Raw genomic sequence first — 18,700 nt, forward strand, 5'->3', positions numbered from 1 at the left:
AGTAACATTTGCGTCCCACAAGTGCCAGACAATGACCATCTCCAATCAGCGAGAGTCTAACCACCTCCCTTTGACATTCAACAGCCTTACCATCGTCTAATTCCCCACCATCAACATCCTGGGGGTCACCATTGACCAGAAATTTAACTGGACCAGCCACGCACATACTGTGGCTACAAGAACAGGTCAGAGGCTGGGTATTCTGCTGCACATGACTCACCTCCTGACTCCCCAAAGCCTTTCCACTATCTACAAGGCACAAGTTAGGACAAAGCAATTAGCTTGATTGGCACCCCATCCACCACCTTAAACATTCACTCCCTCCATCAACGGCTCACCGTCTACAAGATGCACTGCAGCAACTCGCCAAGGCTTCTTCAACAGCACCTCGCAAATCCGCGACCTCTACCACAAGGGCAGCAAGCGCATGGCGGCATCACCACCTCTAAGTCACCCACCATCCTGACTTGGAAATATATCACCGTTCCTTCATTGTCGCTGGGTCGAAATCCTGGAACTCCCTCCCTAACAACACTGGGAGTACCTTCAACACACGGACTGCAGAGGTTCATGAAGACAACTCACCGCCACCTTCTCGAGGGTAATTAGAGTTGGGTAATAAATGCTGGCCTTGCCAGCGATGCCCACATCCCATGAATGAATGGGGGGAAAAAAACACTGCCCCTCCCAAAAAAAAAAAAAATCCACACTCAACCCTCCTTTCCTTGCAAGCTACCACCCCATCTCCAACCTTCCTTTCCTCTCCAAAGCTCTTGAATGTGTTGTTGCCTTCCAAATCTGTGCTTATCTTTCCTGCAACTCCACATTTGAATCTCCCCATCAGGGTGTTCATCCTTGCCACAGCACTTAATTGGCCCTAACCAAAGTCACAAATGAGATTATCCTCCTTGACCTCTGAAATGCTCAACCGCACCATTTTCCTTCAATGCCATTCTTCCGTTGTCCAGCTCCGTGGGATTGCCCTTGCACCCTGCACCATTACCTTGAGTCCCCCAAAGATTTGTCCTTGGCCCCTCCTCTTCCTCATCTACATGCTGCCCCTTGGCGGCATCATCTGCAGACTTGGGGTCAGCTTCCACATCTATGCTGATGTCACCCAACTCTACCACTCCCCCACCTTTCTCCTTGTTGTCAGAATGTTTGTCTGATGTCCAGTCTTCGATGAGCTACTATTTCTTTCAGTTAAACATTGTAAGACTGAAGCTATCATCTTCACCGCCCCCTCCCCACCTCAACCACAAACCCTGTACCTTTGCCACCGAGTCCATCACCCTGCCCAGCCATTGTCTAAGGCTGAACCAGACTGTTTGTAATCTTGGTGTTCTATTCATCCCCAGGCTGAGCTTTCAATCACATATATTCTCAATGACAAAGACCATCTACTTCCACCTCCATAACAATCTCTCACCTCCAGCCTCTGCCTCAGCCCATAGTGTCAGCCAGTGGCTCAGTTGGTAGCACCCTCTCCGCTGAGTCAGAAGGTTGGGTCCAAGTCCCTCTCCAGAGCCTTGAGCACAAAAATCTAGGCTGTCACTCCAGTGCAGTACTGAGGGAGTGCTGCAGTCAGAGGTGCCATCTTTCGGATGTGATGTTAAACCGAGGCCCCGTCTACTTTCTCAGGTGTACATAAAAGATCCCATGGCACTATTTCAAAGAAGAGCAGGGGAGTTATCCCCAGTGTCCTGGCGAATTTTTATCCCTCAATTAAAATAACAAAAACAGAATATCTGGTCATTATCACATTGCTGTTTGTGGGAGCTTGCTGTGCGCTAATTGGCTGCTGTGTTTCCTACATTACAACAGTGACTACACTTTAAAAAGTACTTCATTGGCTGTAAAGCACTTTGGGATGTCCGGTGGTCGTGAAAGGCGTTATATAAATGCAAGTCTTTCTTTATCTGCTAAAACCTTGGCTTTGTCACCTCCAGACTCAACAATTCCAGTGCTCTCCTGGCTGGCCTCGCCTCCTCCATAAACTTCAGCTCATTCAAAACTCTGCCTGGATCCTATCCTACACCAGATCGTGCTTACCTATCACCACTGTCCTTGCTGACCTAAATTGACTCTGTCGCCCAACGTCTCCAATTCAATTTTCACATCCTTGTGTTTACATTCTCTGGAATTCCCTCCCTTAACCCCTTACCTCACCACCTACCTCTTTTTAAGGCCCTCCTTAATACTCACCTTTTTTATTTTACCAAGCTTATGCCTACTACTATACCCTCCTTTAACTCGGCGTCCATATTTGTCTGGTTACACTTCTGTAAAATGCCTTGGGATGTTTGTCTACCTAACGGCACTTTAAATGTAAGTTGTTGTTATGCTGGGGACAAGATTCCATGAACACTGGGCACCATCTAATACCTGGTCCAATTGGCCATTTTTTTGTATGTGAGCCTAAATAGTGAATCTCAGTTGACTGTAAAGGGCAGATGAGAGAATCCTCAGCTGACATATGCACATGTCCACTTTCCATGAGTCATTGGATAGCAATCAGAAGCGGGAACACTGGCTTTTATTTGAAACCTTCCACTCCCCTGGTCAAGGTGCTGAAGCTCTTTGTAGCATCCCAGTTGCTGCCTTGGCTGAGGTCAGTTAACCTGGGGCCATCTGGTCGGTATGGCTTGGTATTACAATGGGTGGTGCATTTTCCCACTAGCCCTTTGGGTGTACATTTTCAGTTTTGCAATCAATATTTTGTTCTTTAATTTAAAAACTCTCAAACTGTTGAAGATCATTACTTTGACAGGCCTCTTTAAAAGTTTCCTGTTGATTTTATAGATGGCTCATAGTATAACATCGACGTGGAGACACTAACCACATTACATTAGAACAGGAGTCGACCACTCAGCCCCTCGAGCCTGTTCCGCCATTCAGTTAGATCATGGCTGATCTGTACCATAAGTCCATTTATTAGTCTTTGCTCAATATCCCTGGATACTTGCACCCAACAAAAATCTATCGATCTCCATCTTGATAATTTCAGTTGACTCAGTGTCCACAGCCTTTGGTGGAGCGACTTCCAGATTTCCACCATCTTTTGCATGAAAAAGTGCTTGCTGATTTCCCTCCTAAATGCCCTAACTCTAATTTTAAAATTATGTCCTCTTGTTCGGGATTCTACCCCCTCACCAGAAGAAATAGGTTTCTCTGTATCTACCCTATCAAATCATTTTAATCACCTCGATTAGATCCCCCTCAGTCTTCTAAACCCAAGGGAATACAAACCAAGTTTTTACACTTGAAATGAAAATAACTTGCCTCTCATGTCACAGCTGTTCTGAGATCACAGCAGCTCCCATTTGGTCTCAGTGGTTCAGCTGCCTCCCGGAAAAACAAAGTTTCTATGCATTCCAAAGTAACTTGAATTTGAAAAAGAGTATTTACCTGCAACTTAAACCAACTTCACAAGGGGAAATAATAATGCATGTAGGGAATAATATGGTACATGGACATTCAGTTGGGTTATGTGGGCTCGGAGAACAAACTGTTGGCCTCGCTGTTCCTCATTGCGTATCTTCTATTTTTATTCATGCCTTTGTATTGTTTTGCAAATTAACGTAAGGCACTGAAAGAAGTAGCCGATCAATGGATTTCCCAGCCCGTCCCTCACACATGCCTGTCAGAATTGCAGTGAGTTTTGTCAGTTTTCATCCAAAGTGCTGGAGTTCCAAGTGATAATGGAACACTCTGTTGAGTCTGTATGTCCCAGTTAATGTTAGGATCAATCACTGGACACAGACAACAAGAATAACTTTTAACAGGTCTTTACTATTCGGAGGTCAGTGCTGAACTGCCCAGCAAATCCTTACACAACACTTATATAACGGTGTGGTCACCACCGGTATTACAGTATACAGCAGCCAAGAGAAAGTAGTACATCTCTTAAGGTAGTTCTCTTAAGGTGGAACAGGTTACATACACCACACACTCCATTCCCAAGGGGATGGGAAAATGATGCAATGCGTCTCGCCCCACTACACACATGCCCTGTCAGCTGATAGTGAAACCCTGCAGAATTCATGGTAGGGTACTTGCGTAAGCAAAGCCCGTGAGCAATCAACACCATTGAGCTGAAAGAGATGCTGGGTAAGCGAGTGCCATCGTAGACTGGAAAGCAGGGAGAGAAGGAGGAGCACGGATAATAATAACTGTGCTCCAGAGGAGGTGAAAATTGACTTGAAAATTTTCCATCTTTGGATCTTTCCATTTCCAAATACAATACATATAGAAGCTAAATAGTGGATGCCTGAAAGTAATTACAAGGCTGTAATCAAACCAAGGAGATCAGATGATGATAAATCACAACAGTAGGTTCAATTATTTTACAACTGTCATCTGAGCCCTCTGATTAGATTACAGCCCTAAAATCAATCCCGTGGGAGGTATTTTTAAAACTTTTGTGCGTCAATTTGAAGGAACCACTTATTTTTAGTACATTATTTTTGTGTTGTCAGCAGGTTGCTGTGCTAACTCCAAAAGCCACCAATATCCATACCTGCTATTGACTGTGATTTGATTGCTGGCTGCACATTTTACTTGAGAAGTAATGCTGTTTGATGGGCATTGTTTATTAAATTCGATTTAATGTTTTACTTAAGCAAGTCACTCATACATAGCACAGCGAGCCCATCTTATCCTTCAAACAAACTGCAAATTAAAATAAAACCATAAATTCAATCGGTTTCCTTTGAATGTTAGTAGAAATGCTTTTGTATGTTGTAGTTACTGACAAAACAAAGGCAGGAAAATGGTGCATTTGATTTTGAAAGTTTTTTTTTATCAGGAGTTTAAAGCACAATGCAAGTGACCCGCTTCTCTCTGCTCTGACATGGTCAAATTATACATGAACCAATCATTTCACACTCCCTTAAACAGAAGTTTGTAAACAAGTGTATTTGTGCACTTCACTGACTTTGTGACAAACTAATCTGACCAGGTTTGTTTTTCCCAGGTTTGACATTGTTTTGGATAATTGGCATCAAAACCTGATTTAAAAAAAAATATTAGCAGCACTGGATCCTGGAGAAAGAATAACACCCAAGCAACTATCGGCATTGTAGCTTTAAGTAACTTTTTGAAACTTATTGAAATAAATTAACATCAATATCATTTGGTGATGTTAACCAGGCCTGTCAGTCTTGGGCATGAAAAATGAGGTGCTAAAATCATTTATACTGTTAAAAATGTAAGTATGCACATTTGCCTGAGGAGCATTGTAAAGATATATATTTGTAGGCTGTATGTCTGGGTACCATTCTGCAAGCCTGGCTATTAGCTACTGTTCTGTCAGCTGGTAGCACACATTGTTAAGCAAGGTGTTTTTGCCATAGGAGGATTATTCAGGGACTTGAATAGAAGGTTTGATCAGCATATGAATGCACCTGCATTGACGTCAGAAGGCCTCCGAGTGCTGATATCAAGGAGATGGTAATTGAGGACGAGGCTTTGGGAGACAGTGAAGCACTGAGGGGTAGTCAAAAGCTGGCACATTGCATAAGCTATCTGCTATTGCAGAAGGAAATATGGCAAGCTTTTCTGGAGTTTTTTTTGCTGAGAAATGTTTCTTAAGATGAACATTTGTTAAATTAGGCTGTGGTGCCTTTTTGACGTTCAAAGGTGAAGCTATGCATGTCTGAAAAGATTATAAACAGCCTTTTAGTAGCATCTCCGATAAGATGGAAAGGGAAGTGTTTACTGATCCTGCAGACATCATAACATTGAGACAGATGGTCCCGGGAGGGGTGACGGAAGAGAGGCCCGTTGCTCGGAATTCTACTAAAGCAGCTGCATTGTGCTGTGTCGATCGCTACCTAATTGTGGATGCTGCGGCACACTGCCAAATATAGGACTGCAATCAGAGAATGATTCTTCTAGAAGGACTGCTTGCATGCACTGAAACCCCAGAGTCTACAGAGATTTGCCTCATGGGTCTGAGGTGAAGAAACAGAATTTTCTGTGGGAATCGATTCAGATACAGAGATGTTTATTCTGGGGTACTTTATGGAGGTTTTTGCTAATAATTTCCTGGGATTTTGTCTACTGGACCTCTTTCTTCTGCAGCTTGGGGAATGGAGATTAAAAAATCCAAGGTATATGGCCATTCAGCTGGGAGAAAGGAACCTCCTTGCATTGCCTGCAGCTTTCCTACCTTTTAGAGCCTGATGATAAATGTTAAAATTGTATGAGTGTGGTAAATTAGCATATTGATGTGAGTATGTTTGAGTGTGTAGTGCTTTTGTCTAATTAAAATTCCTTATGCATCACAGAGCTGTTTGTTATCCAGACTGCTGGCTATTGATTAGTGTAAATTTACTCTGGGGACACAGCACACTATTATGCGAACATGAATTTTCCAATGTACAGTAGAATGATAAAAATGTGCATGGATGAAAGATGCATTCTGTGGCCAGTCATGAGAACCGATAACATTCTTCAGTGAGTCTGTTCAGCCTCACTGGCACAAGTATCATCGTGCTTAGTTTATCCCAACAATTCATCGGCTGTAACAAATGCAGAATTATTTTGACACATTCTCACCACCACCTCCTTTTTTTTGTTTCTTTTTAGGAACCCAGTAACAAGCGGGTGAAACCTCTTTCCCGAGTCACATCTTTAGCTAATCTCATTCCTCCTGTGAAGGCCACGCCTCTAAAACGATTCAGCCAGACGTTACAGGTAAGATTCCCCCAGTGGGATTTATTATCCATGTAGAGTGATGAGTGAGGCTTTATAAAGGCACATAGTGAGCTGAGCTGGTTTGCACTCGCCACATCTGTATGTACAAGTCCAGCGAGGGATTACATTCGCTTTCATACGCATGTCCCAAGCCAACTGTTGCTATATAGAATTTATAATCTGTTGCCCATATATATCTTTTTAGAAAATCTCCCACATCCTATCTGATTAGTTAAGAATGCAAATGAATAATTTCAAGTTAACAATGAACTTATCACATCAAAGGAGCAACATTCCAGAGCTATTCTGATGTCAGAGCAAGTCAAAAAAGAACTTTTCTCCCTAGAAAATCAGTGCCTGAATTTATTAAAGACAATGCCATCAATTCAACTTTTGAAAATTCTTAAGAGTCTTGCACTCTAATTAACCTACCAGGTTTTAATTCACTACTTTGTTGCTAAATTTCTGGTCTTTATATCTTCTTCTCTCTTCTCTTCCGTGTCTATTGGTACAAGAGGCAACTCATTTCTTCCACTGCTTTTAAATCCAGCAGATCATAATCTGGGTTGTTTCTGTAACAACGACCCCGTTTTTTATATATGGACTGATGCAATGTGGTGGGGGGGGGGAGGCAGAATGAGGGTCACCACCAACATTCCCCCTAAGGTCCCGCGCAGGCCGCTCACCAGCTGATCCGCTGGAAACGATACCGCACATGCGTGACCGCTGCAAATTTAAAGGGACCGCGCACCAAAAATGCAAATTAGAGAACATTGCTCACCACCCTGCCGCTCCACTCCCAATGGGCGTGGGAACCCTGCTGGATGTCAACACTGTACTCGGAGACTGACCGGTACACTCACCTCTGCTTGCTGGGACTGGTCTTTTATATCATTTTATAAATCTAGCATAATCATTCATGCAGCTTAAAAATGCAAAATAGTGACTATCAGCAACATAGCATTTTATATATATAATAACATTACAACATAGAGAGAGTTTTATATATAATATTACAGACTATTAGTGAAATGTATATGATGAGGAATTCACATTTTTCATATCTGAAGGCTCAGTGGGTAAATGCACTCTGCCTTGTTACTCCGCTATAGAGAGCAGGAAGGAACCAAGTCCATTAGCTGAGCTCAGAGGCACATTGGTGGGGACACTACAATTGGCTTCCTGCCTGAACTGGGGAGGGGAAAAATTGGCCAGTGTTGCCTTTACTGACTTCTGTCCTGTGACATCTGCAAAACATATGCACATGAGGACATTAAAGGGGATAAAATGAAGCTGAGCTCAGACTCCTCCACCTCCACTGATTGCATTGCCCACCAGCACTTGCTGTTTAGACTCTCAGTTGAGTGAGGAACCAGAGGACTGCTGATGGCTGTGGAGCTGCATGCCAACACTAGTAACAGGATAGGGGAAGGGCGGGGAGGAAAGAGGGATCAGTTAGGAAGCTTTATATTGTAACATAAGGGCAAAATACTGCAGATGCTGGAAATCTGAAATATAAACAGAAAATGCTGGAAATACTCATCAAGCCAGGCAGCATCTATGACGAGAGAAACAGAGCGTTAACGTTTCAGGCTGAAGTATTATATTGTGGTGGTTTTCAGGTTATAATTAGGGCAGTTATTGCTCAGAAACGGACATTTTCATTGCCTTTGGGTCTTTTTATGCAAAATTCTGATACTTGGGCAGCAAACATGCCACGAAAGGTTGAGTGTAGAAATTCAGGAGATGCCGAGCTGCATCGAAGCATTGTGTGAGCCCATGTCTGAATTTTGTATGGTACAAAGGAAAACCAGCAATGAAGAGATGATTACTTTGTAAATCCAAGGCAAGTCTTGCAAAGAGTACAGAGTCTCAATATAATAAATGAAACCTTATTGCTTTACGAAGGAGCAATGCAAATAATTTCCATCCTGGGCACAAAGTAGATGATGTTGTTTCTTTCTGGCTCCCAGCAATAGTTGTTCCTGATGATGGCATTACTTGTAGTTCAAGTGGAATAAACTGCATTTGCAGGGCCCAGTCTAGCTTTTCTCCTCCAGCAGTGGGACTGTATTCCTCTGTGCAAGGTCCCATGTTTCTCAGCAACGGCGTTGCGTTGTTCAGTTTCTTCCAACATTTTTATTTAAGCTTGTGGGAAATTTAATTAAAATACCCTCTCTATACTGCAAAATGGAAATTTTCACAGTAAAATCTTAACTAATTTTGTGAAGGAACTCCAATCTGAATTTATTTTTACATGATATAATTAGATGAGATTGTAGACAGGAGGAACAGGAATTGTATCCCGGTTTGAGTCTGCACTTTCAGATAAGGTGAGACGAGAAAGCTGCAGCACCACACGGACAACGTTGAGCCGTGAAGCGATAGAGTTTTGCCATTGGTCGAAAGCAGAATAAGGGTCTGTTGTGTTTCTTTCTCTGCTGTGCTCCACATGTTGTATTAGTAATAGGCCTTGCCTGGAGAGGCGGGGGAAGGGAGGTTACTAATTTACTTCGGTTAGTGTTTGATCCAGAAGGTAGGGAAATAGCGTGACTGCACTGAGATTCTTGCATTCCCTGGGGGCAATAAATCTCTTCCCAGAATTTGTGTGTGAAAAGTTTCTGATGTTTCTGAAAGAGAACTGCATTAGTTCCAGTTGTCCTGAGCGTGAAAGCAAATTATGCTTTGGCGAGACTTGAGCTGTGCCTGGCACCCTGTCTACCGCTACAAGTATATTTGTACAGCTGTTGTGGGACTTTATTACTTGCAGCACTTAACCTGCAGGAACTTGAATATAAAGACTGTTTTCAAACACGAATATTTCTAATTTCCCTTGGAGGGTCACTTTCACAGGTAACTGGAGTAAGCTACACTACCATTCACCAATTTTGTGGGGGGAAAAAAAGCTAAAAGACCATGAAAATTGTAGACTGGCTTTCGATTTCAGATCCTGCTTACTGTAATAAAAAGTGGAAGTGATGGCAGTCACTGAGCCTGGATTTCCTCCTGTCAAATATGGGCAGAGAAAGCTGGTTTATACCTTGGTGCTCACAACAAGTTTTGAGAGTGTGGGCACTGCACTTTAGCTTTAAAAGCTTGCAGATGGCAGGGTAGCAGAAAGCTGACTAATACTGAGACTTTTTTCCAAGTTGCTATTGATTACAGTAATATTTAAGGTCAACCCTTTATAGTTGATCTCTGGTAAATGTGACAGTCTAAACCTCCTTTGAAATGCTCGGAGCTGTAGGCACTTGTCCATGGAGTTAAAATACCATTCCTCACACACTGACTTTCTAATCCATGTGAGAAACTACCAGGCACATGCCTAAAATGAAAAAGTTACAGTGCTGATATGCCAAAGTTGCTCTTTGGCACCTTCTAGTGGTTACTCATAGAGGTCGATGATAGAGGCCTGGGATTAAGGCTGTCTGGGCTCTCTAGGTTGGGCAAGGTGCTTTGCAGGAAATGGTTTGGAAAAAAATTAATATTTTTTAAATGTTCACTCAGCAGATGTTTAAAAACTTTTTGAGGAAAAATTATGGGATGTAGGAAGAAACTTTTTTCCTCAAGTAAGCTCTAAAGTTGTATTTTTATCTCGTAGAATGTTCAGATTATTGAAGCAACATTTATAGCAAATAATTTAAAAGATTAATACCTCTCCCATTAGTTTAAAGGCCTACAATATTGCATCTTACACTAAAATTCTCAACACCTTTGGTTTACAGTGAACCTTATTGAGTCCTTTGGTACTAAATCTGTTAATTTGGGTCGAACCCACATATTCAGAGAAAAATAGTTAACAATTACTGATCGGCAAATTACAAACAGTTGTTAAAAAAATTAAAATGGACACCAGTACATTTAATGATTTAGGAAATAGTGGAGCCATTAAATGTTGACCGGAATGGAAATATTATGAACAAATTATTCAGTGAACAGCAGCTGACAAATAAAATATTTCTGACCCTTTGTTAGAGAGATGCTGCATTCACAAAAAAAAGCGATTGGAATGCTTTTTCAGCTTGTTAGCAAATACTCAGCATAATGTTAATCTCATTGAAACACATCATCGAGTCACTGCCATTGTGAGTTTTAATGAAGACTTCTTTTTAAGAAGATGTGCAAAATGTCCTGGTAAGCTTTTGGGATGTTGGTTAGCACTGTTCCTTCAGCAACATTCTTTCACATTCTCCTAATCCACTTGCTGTATTTAAATCAAGGATACAAAATACATTTCGTAGTTTCCGAGACTGCATTTGCACTACAACTTCGCACCACTGCTAAGAAGAGTGCAGGAGGGTGTCTTACTCTGCATTGGTCCACAGGCAAGTCAGCTTCTGACTCTGGATTTCCATCACAGCTTCTTCGAATTGATATGAAGAAAAATTAGTGCTGCAGTTGCAGTGTAAATGCAAGCTGAAGTGATTATGTTGTCAAATGTACACTGATCCAGTGAAATAATAGCTCATTTACAGGGCTGAGTGCTTAGCATGGTAGCAAGCTATCCAATGGCTTTATTTTATACATGCAGCAAGAGTTCTACATTACTTGAGTTTCAGCAATTTTTACATTGTGCTGAAAAGCAATCTTACCTTGTATGCTTTTGTATTAACTGGATTGGGGCTAACCAAAATTGTTCCAGTGTATAACATCTCTGACTAGCTGGCAGACTCATCATTTGTTCATGTTGGTGCTGGATCCATCATTATTGCAAGACATTAAAGCAAGCCTGTTTCATAAGGTATAATAATCTTCTGAGCAAAGGTGTCAAATTGCAAATTCTCTGGTGTGTTGCATGTTGTAAAACAGTTTTCCATTACAGTGACATTTGTAACAACCATTCACTTACAGTTACGTAACTCCTACTTCAACTGTTTTTGCCTCAGTTTTTTGTGCATCAAATCTGTAGCAATTCTTTCCTCCCTCTTTGTTCTAGCGTTCCATTAGCTTCCGAAGTGACAGCCGACCTGACAGTTTCACCCCAAGACCCTCTTCTAGACATGGGCCCCCTGCTATTGCAAAGCGTCGAGATAGCAAACTTTGGAGTGAAACGTTTGATATTCGGGTCAATCAAATGCTCACCGCTAAAGAAATCAAAAGGCAAGAGGTAAGGGTGCAGACCAGCTTTATTCTTTTACAACAAATAGAATAATGGACTCGTTTAATCAATGACGAGCTTCACTTCCAGTCATGCCTGTCCCCTGGCTTGGAAATGTGGTTTACTTTCTGACTGCAAACATCCACCTCATTGTCTTAATAGATTAGGAGTGAGTGAGAGTGCGAGCAAGTTGAAACATTTTTGTTAGAGGTAAACACTCTTAAATTGTTCTCTCAATAGTGGAGAAACCTCTCATTTGTTTATCACACTGCACAGTTGTTTACATTATACTTTATTTGATGAAAGTAATTTTAAAAAAATTATATTCAATTCTGTTGCAAAATTACAGAGATGTAGTTGACTTGTCGAAATTATAGAGAGCCAAGTGTTCTGTTATCACAAACAGCAACACATTTTTATTAATGGTTCCCTATAATAGCTGTATGACTGTAATTTTTTTTAATTTTTTTTTATATAAAACAACTGGTCCTGTATAATTGGGATATAGTTGCCAAATTTAGCAGGGCCTTTATAATAACCTGCCGACCTTTCAATATAGGGAACCCTCCCACTGAAATAATACCGCTATTATAGTCTTTCGTTTGTGGGAGACTCCAGGTTTAAAATGTTTTGTATCAATTAACAGTCCTCGTTCCAATTTGGGTAACATTTAATCCATCCTCTCTCTCTCAATGGTTGTTACTGTAATAATATCACTCGATGCACAAAGGTAAGTAATATACCTATGGCATCAAAGTAACTGGTCCTATGAAAGCATTAGCAAGTGGTCGCAATAATACAAAAGAAAAATGGCTTTTGTAAAAGGATCCTGCAATCGTAGCATTTACGTTTATAAGTGAAAGCAGATGTTTGAATGTTAATTATCATCAATTAGTGATTGTGTGAAACTAATTTACAGATCAGCACTGAAGCTGCGATATAACTTTTTAGAATATAGAGTCAAGATGGAAAAATCCTTCATACAACAGTTTCCTCAATGGAACTGGAAATATGCAGTTATGAAGTTATGAACTTATGCACATTAAGAAGGCCCACCACCACTACGTCCGGGCAGCTAAGAATGGGAAATAAAAGTGACCTTTCCACCATCACCCACATCCTAAGAACAAGAAAAAACGAATAGAATAATACACTGATGTCTGAAAATTGTTTATTAACACACAGTTTTGGGTGACCTGTCTGAATCTCTGCTAAAATGGAAATTAAGACAGTTTTACGCTTATATGGATTATTGGTGCTGAGTACAAGTGACGGGCTGACCAAAGATCCTTTAACTTTGGAAAATCTCCCGTGGCAATGCTCATTGGTATGCTGGGGTCTGGACAACAGTTGTGTTTAGCTACTAAGGTGGACTGTACCGTTTAAAGCCACTGCTCTAAATATTGTAGTGTTGAGATACCGCGGCAAACGTGGGAGTCGAGACCAGAGTTGATGGAACACAACTGCTTTAATTTACATCATGGCAAAACAAGTGCTTAAAAAGCCCGCGCAACCACTTAAATACTCCCCAGACAGGAAGTGCTCCCGGCAGCCTGTCCCTGCGGGAAACAAGTTGCCGGAGGAAAGGGCCCACAGCTGGGGGCGGCTGCTGCCGGCAGTACGCCTGCGTAAACTGTCCGTGCCGCCGTGAGCGGATTATGTCCAATGGTGGCGTGTCGCCACAGAGCGCCCCCCAGAATCCGCTTAGGAGGAGTGGACGAGTCGTGACGGTGGTCTAATGGTTCTGCCGGGGCAGCTCTGAGTGGCCTCCGGTCTAGTTGATGGGGCCGGGCGGTTCGCCGCCGGCTGTGCTAGCTTGCTGGCGGGACGGCCTCTAGTTGGGGTGATGTGGTGGCCGAGAAAATCGATCTCGGCTAGGCCAAATTGGCACTTCGCCGGGCTGAGGATAAGCCCGTGTTGGGCTAGGCGCCCGAACAAGATGCGAAGGTGTTCGAGGTGTTCCTGTTTGGAGGAGCTGGCCACAAGAATGTCGTCTAGATAGACGAATAGAAAGTTCAAGTCCCGGAGGACTGAGTCCATAAGGCGCTGGAAAGCCTGGGCTGCATTCTTGAGGCCGAAGGGCATCCTCAGGAACTCGAACAGGCCGAATGGGGTGATAACGGCCGTTTTGGGGATGTCCGCGGGGTGTACGGGGACTTGGTGGTAACCGCGCACCAGGTCGACCTTGGAGAAGACGGTTCGTCCGGCCAGTCGGGCCGAGAAGTCCTGGATGTGCGGCACCGGGTATCGGTCGGGGGTGGTGGCGTCGTTGAGGCGGCGGTAGTCCCCGCAGGGGCGCCAGCCTCCGCCGGGCTTGGGGGCGATGTGGAGGGGCGAGGCCCAAGGGTTGCTGGAGCGGCGGATGATGCCGAGTTGCTCCATGGTGGTGAACTCGGCCTGCGCGATTTCCAGCTTCGCCGGGTCAAGTCTGCGGACGTGGGCAGAGACCGGGGGGCCGGTGGTGGGGATATAGTGCTCCACACCGTGTTTGGCGGCTTTGGCCGAAAAGGTCGGGTTAGTGAGGGCGGGAAACTCGGCTAGTAGTGCCGAGTAGTCGTCCGTGGCTCTGGTGAGGCAGTAGGTCGTCAGGCCGGCCAAACGGGCTGGGGTGACTGCGCCAGGGATGGGGGCCATAGTGTTGATGTCGATGAGGCGGTGCCTCGGAATGTCGACAAGGAGGCCGTGGGCGCGTAGGAAGTTGGCGCCGATGAGTGGGCAGAGGACCTTGGCTGTGAGGAACTCCCAGCGGTAGCGGCGGCCTGCGAGGTCGAGCGTGACCATGCGGGTGCCGTATGTGCGGATGTCAGAGCCATTGGCTGCAGCCAGCGTGACACCCCGTGCGCCGCGTTGGATTTCGAGGGCGGAGGCGGGGGTGATGCTGTGCTGGGCTCTTGTGTCGCACAGGAATCGGCGGTTGGTGCTGTCGTCGGTGACGTACAGTAGGGGCCCCTTTTGCCCCGCGGCCATCGTGGAGGCCGGTGCAGGGGAGGGTTTGAAAGTGCACGGTGGCGTGCAACGTTGGGCCCTAGTGCCAAAACGGGTGTGGTAGTAGCAGTGACCCGGAGTGGAAGGGCGGTCGGGCGCGACGTCGCGGGCGGTCTGCGCGGAGAGCAGCCGGTCGGCCTTTTCGGCTACCTCGTTCAGGTCCATGGAGCCAGACTCCACAATGAGCGGGCGGATGCTGGCGGGGAGCTGCCGAATGAAAAGCGTGCGAAAGAGGGTGCCGGGTTTTTTGTCGTCCAAGAGGGACAGCATGTGGGAAAGCAGGTCTGATGGTGAAGCGTCACCAAGGCCTGGGAGGTCAAGGAGTTGGCAATTGCGCTGGTAGGAGGACGCCTGAAATTTTTTAAGGAGCGCGGCCTTCAGATGTTCGTACTTGCCTTCCTCTGGTGGATCCTGCAGCGCTGCCCAAACCTTAGGGACTGTGGCGCAGGTGAGAGAGGCGACGAGGTAGTCGTACTTCGTGGCGTCGACTGTAATGCTTCTCAGCCGGAATCTGGACTCGGCTTGAACAAACCAGGCCTCGGCTAGGTTCTCCCAAAAGTCCGGTAGTTTAACCGTGACTGCGTTTGTATTCGCCATGCTAGCTTAGGATTCGTCCTGAGCGTCGGGGTCACCAGTGTTGAGATACCGCGGCAAACGTGGGAGTCGAGACCAGAGTTGATGGAACACAACTGCTTTAATTTACATCATGGCAAAACAAGTGCTTAAAAAGCCCGCGCAACCACTTAAATACTCCCCAGACAGGAAGTGCTCCCGGCAGCCTGTCCCTGCAGGAAACAAGTTGCCGGAGGAAAGGGCCCACGGCTGGGGGCGGCTGCTGCCGGCAGTACGCCTGCGTAAACTGTCCGTGCCGCCATGAGCGGATTATGTCCAATGGTGGCGTGTCGCCACAGTAGCTTCTTATAAAGTCCTGAGGTTAATCAGAAGATAATTGTAACTGCTTGTAATTTCCATCCTCCAAGCTTATTTCTTTTCTTTAAAAAGAAGATTGTTTTGCAAATGGATTGCACCCGCAGATACTGTAAGAAACTAGGGAGGAGATAGCGGAGGCACTAGTACTCGTATATTAAAAATTCAATAGAAAAGGGAATACTGGAAAACAGCAAATGTAATTGCTAGCTTCAAAAAAGGAGATAAAACTAATCCAGGGAACTGTAGAGTAACAACAGTGGTAGGAAAGATACTAGAATCTTTACTAAAAGATCAGATAACAAAACATTAGATTCAGAGAATACCATAAAAAATAGTCAGCATTGATCTCTACAACAAAGGTTGTTTAACCAACCTTTATTGAATTATTTTGAAGCAATAACAAAGGATAGGCACGGACAATGCAGTGGATGTGGTATACATGGACTTTCAGAAGGTCTTAGATAAGGCGTCACCTAAGAGACTCATGACAACGGTCAGAGTGTGTGGAGTCAGGGTGTCACCTAAGAGACTCATGACAAAGGTCAGCGTGTGTGGCGTCAGGGTCAAGTAGCACAATTGATGTTTTCTGTTTTGTAGTCATTTTTCAGAGGGTAGGATTAAGGGAAGCTTCTCTGACTGGCAAAAAGTGGAAGTGGTTTCCCGCAGGGATCCGTGCTGCGACCACTGTTCACTATATACATAAATGACTTGGACTCAGAAATTGGAGGTACAGGTAGACTACCCTTTATCCGGACTTCCGAAAACCGAAACCCTCTAAAAACCGAAGGTTTTTTCGGTCAGCGTAAGTCGTGCGCACGACATGACTAGAGTGGCGCACGACTTACAGGCCTAGCCGGATAAGGGATAGTGTAGCATTTTTCCGCACTTCTGAAAACCGAAATCTTTATCCGCACATCCGAAACCAGAAAACCTCTGAAAGCCGAAAGTGGAGCAAAGCATGACTTCTGAAAACCGAAATGCGCACGACCACGACCCCCACCCCCGACCCCCCCGGCCGAACCCGACCCCCCCGCCGTACCCCACCCCCGCCGAACCCCACCCAATTTCGGATAAGAGATAGTGTACCATCCTTTATCCGCACATCCGAAACCAGAAAACCTCTGAAAGCCGAAAGTGGCGCAAAGCATGACCCGACGCTGCCGATGCTTGACCCACGCAGGTGTTATGCTGCTCTGTGTGATATTTGCTGCTCTCTTAGATATTTGCTGCTCTCTTAGATATTTGCTGCTCTCTTAGATATTTGCTGGCTTTTAACAATTTGTGAAAATGCTAAAAAGAGCTGCAGATACCCCAATGGGTAACAGTGAGAAGCAGAGAAGGAAGCATCGCTCATTATCGATATCGCAGAAAGTGGAGTTATTGCAAAAGCTTGATCGTGGTGTGTCTGTGCGACATCTTACTGAAGAATATGGTGTGGGAAGTACCACCGTATATGACTTAAAGAAACAGAAAGACAAGTTGTTGAAATTTTACACTGACAGTGATGACCATAAACTAATGAAAATTAGGAAAACATTGCATAGGGCAAAAAATGAAGATCTTGACCGTGTGCTGATTGAGTGGATTCGACAACGCAGAGGTGAACGTGTGCCACTGACTGGTTTGATGGTCATGAAGCAAGCTAGAATATACCATGAAGAACTGAACATTGAAGTTGAGTGTGAATATTCAGAAGGTTGGCTGCATAAATTTAAGAAGCGTCATGGTAAAAGATATCTGAAAATCTGTGGTGAAAAAGCTTCTGCTGATCATGAAGCAGCTGAAAATTACATAGATGAGTTTGCAAAAATAATATCGGATGAAAACCTTGGTCCTGAACAAATTTACAATGCTGATGAAACAGCTCTGTTCTGGCGCTACGTTCCTAGAAAAACATTAGCAACGGCTGATGAGAGTGCACCAGCAGGTTTTAAGGATGCTAAGGACAGGTTGACTGTTCTTGGGTGTGCCAATGCTGCAGGCACACACAAGTTAAAGTTGGTAGTGATTGGAAAAAGCCAACATCCGAGATGTTTGAAAGGTGTATGCAATTTACCTGTGCATTATTTTCTCACTGGTTCAATAACCACTTCGTACCAGCGACACGAGCTCATTGCAGGCAAGTTGGACTGGAAGAAAACTGCAAAATTTTATTGTTCCTGGACAACTGCTCCGCACATCCCCCTCCTGAACTTCTTGTGAAAAGTTATGTTTTTGGCATTAACTTTCCCCCTAATGTGACATCTTTAATACAGCCTTGTGACCAAGGAATTTTACGCTCCATGAAGAGCAAGTATAAAGACGTTTTTTTGAACTCTATGCTTGATGCAATCAACAGAGGCGAAGGAATCCAAAGCTTCCTGAAAGAATTCAATGTTAAGGATGCCATTTATGCAGTTGCTAATGCTTGGAACGATGTTGACAAACCAACATTAAAAAATGCTTGGCACAGACTTTGGCCTTCAACGATGTTTCATGAAGATGGACCTGCAGATGACGAGTTTGAAGGATTTCCTGTCAGTCAGGAGAAGATGATGATATCAAACCTCCTCACTTACGCCAAAGGTTTATCATCCGAAAGTGTAAATACGTTAGAGGAAGCTGACATCGAAGAAGTGCTGAACATTGACAATGATGCACCTGTTGTGAATTCGTTGAGTGATGGGGAAATTGCTGAAATGGTGTTAAATAAAGACAAGCATGAGGACAGTAGTGATGATGATGATGACATTGTGAACACAGGTGAAAAAATCCCCATAGACGATATGGTGACAATGTGTGATCAGTTAATTGCTGGCCTTGAAAAACGTGCATTTATCAGTGAGCAAGAGATTATGCAAGTTTACTCAATTAAAGAGAGACTGCTTAGACAGAAACCAATGTTAATGAGACAGATGACACTGGAAGAAGTCTTTAAAAAGGCCGTCTGTCGTAGTCATGCTTCATCACTTGAGAATCCTGTTCCTGGCCCATCTTCAGATGTCCAAC

At 44.1% G+C, this 18,700-nt stretch overlaps 1 protein-coding gene across 4 annotated transcripts in view; it reads left to right on the forward strand.

The window, feature by feature from the left end:
- Nucleotides 1–18,700, forward strand: part of arhgef3 (Rho guanine nucleotide exchange factor (GEF) 3) — a 407,720-nt gene that overhangs the window by 372,574 nt on the left and 16,446 nt on the right. For all 4 annotated transcript variants that reach the window (XM_086001622.1, XM_086001619.1, XM_086001621.1 and 1 more), the window contains 2 exons: nucleotides 6,592–6,699; nucleotides 11,636–11,806. In XM_086001622.1, the coding sequence (XP_085857748.1) occupies nucleotides 6,592–6,699; nucleotides 11,636–11,806 (279 nt within the window). The remainder of the gene's footprint in view (nucleotides 1–6,591; nucleotides 6,700–11,635; nucleotides 11,807–18,700) is intronic.

This window comes from Somniosus microcephalus, chromosome 11, assembly GCF_052327205.1.
Source record: "Somniosus microcephalus isolate GS21.2 chromosome 11, FLI_Smic_1.0, whole genome shotgun sequence".
Taxonomy (NCBI): Eukaryota; Metazoa; Chordata; class Chondrichthyes; order Squaliformes; family Somniosidae; genus Somniosus; species Somniosus microcephalus.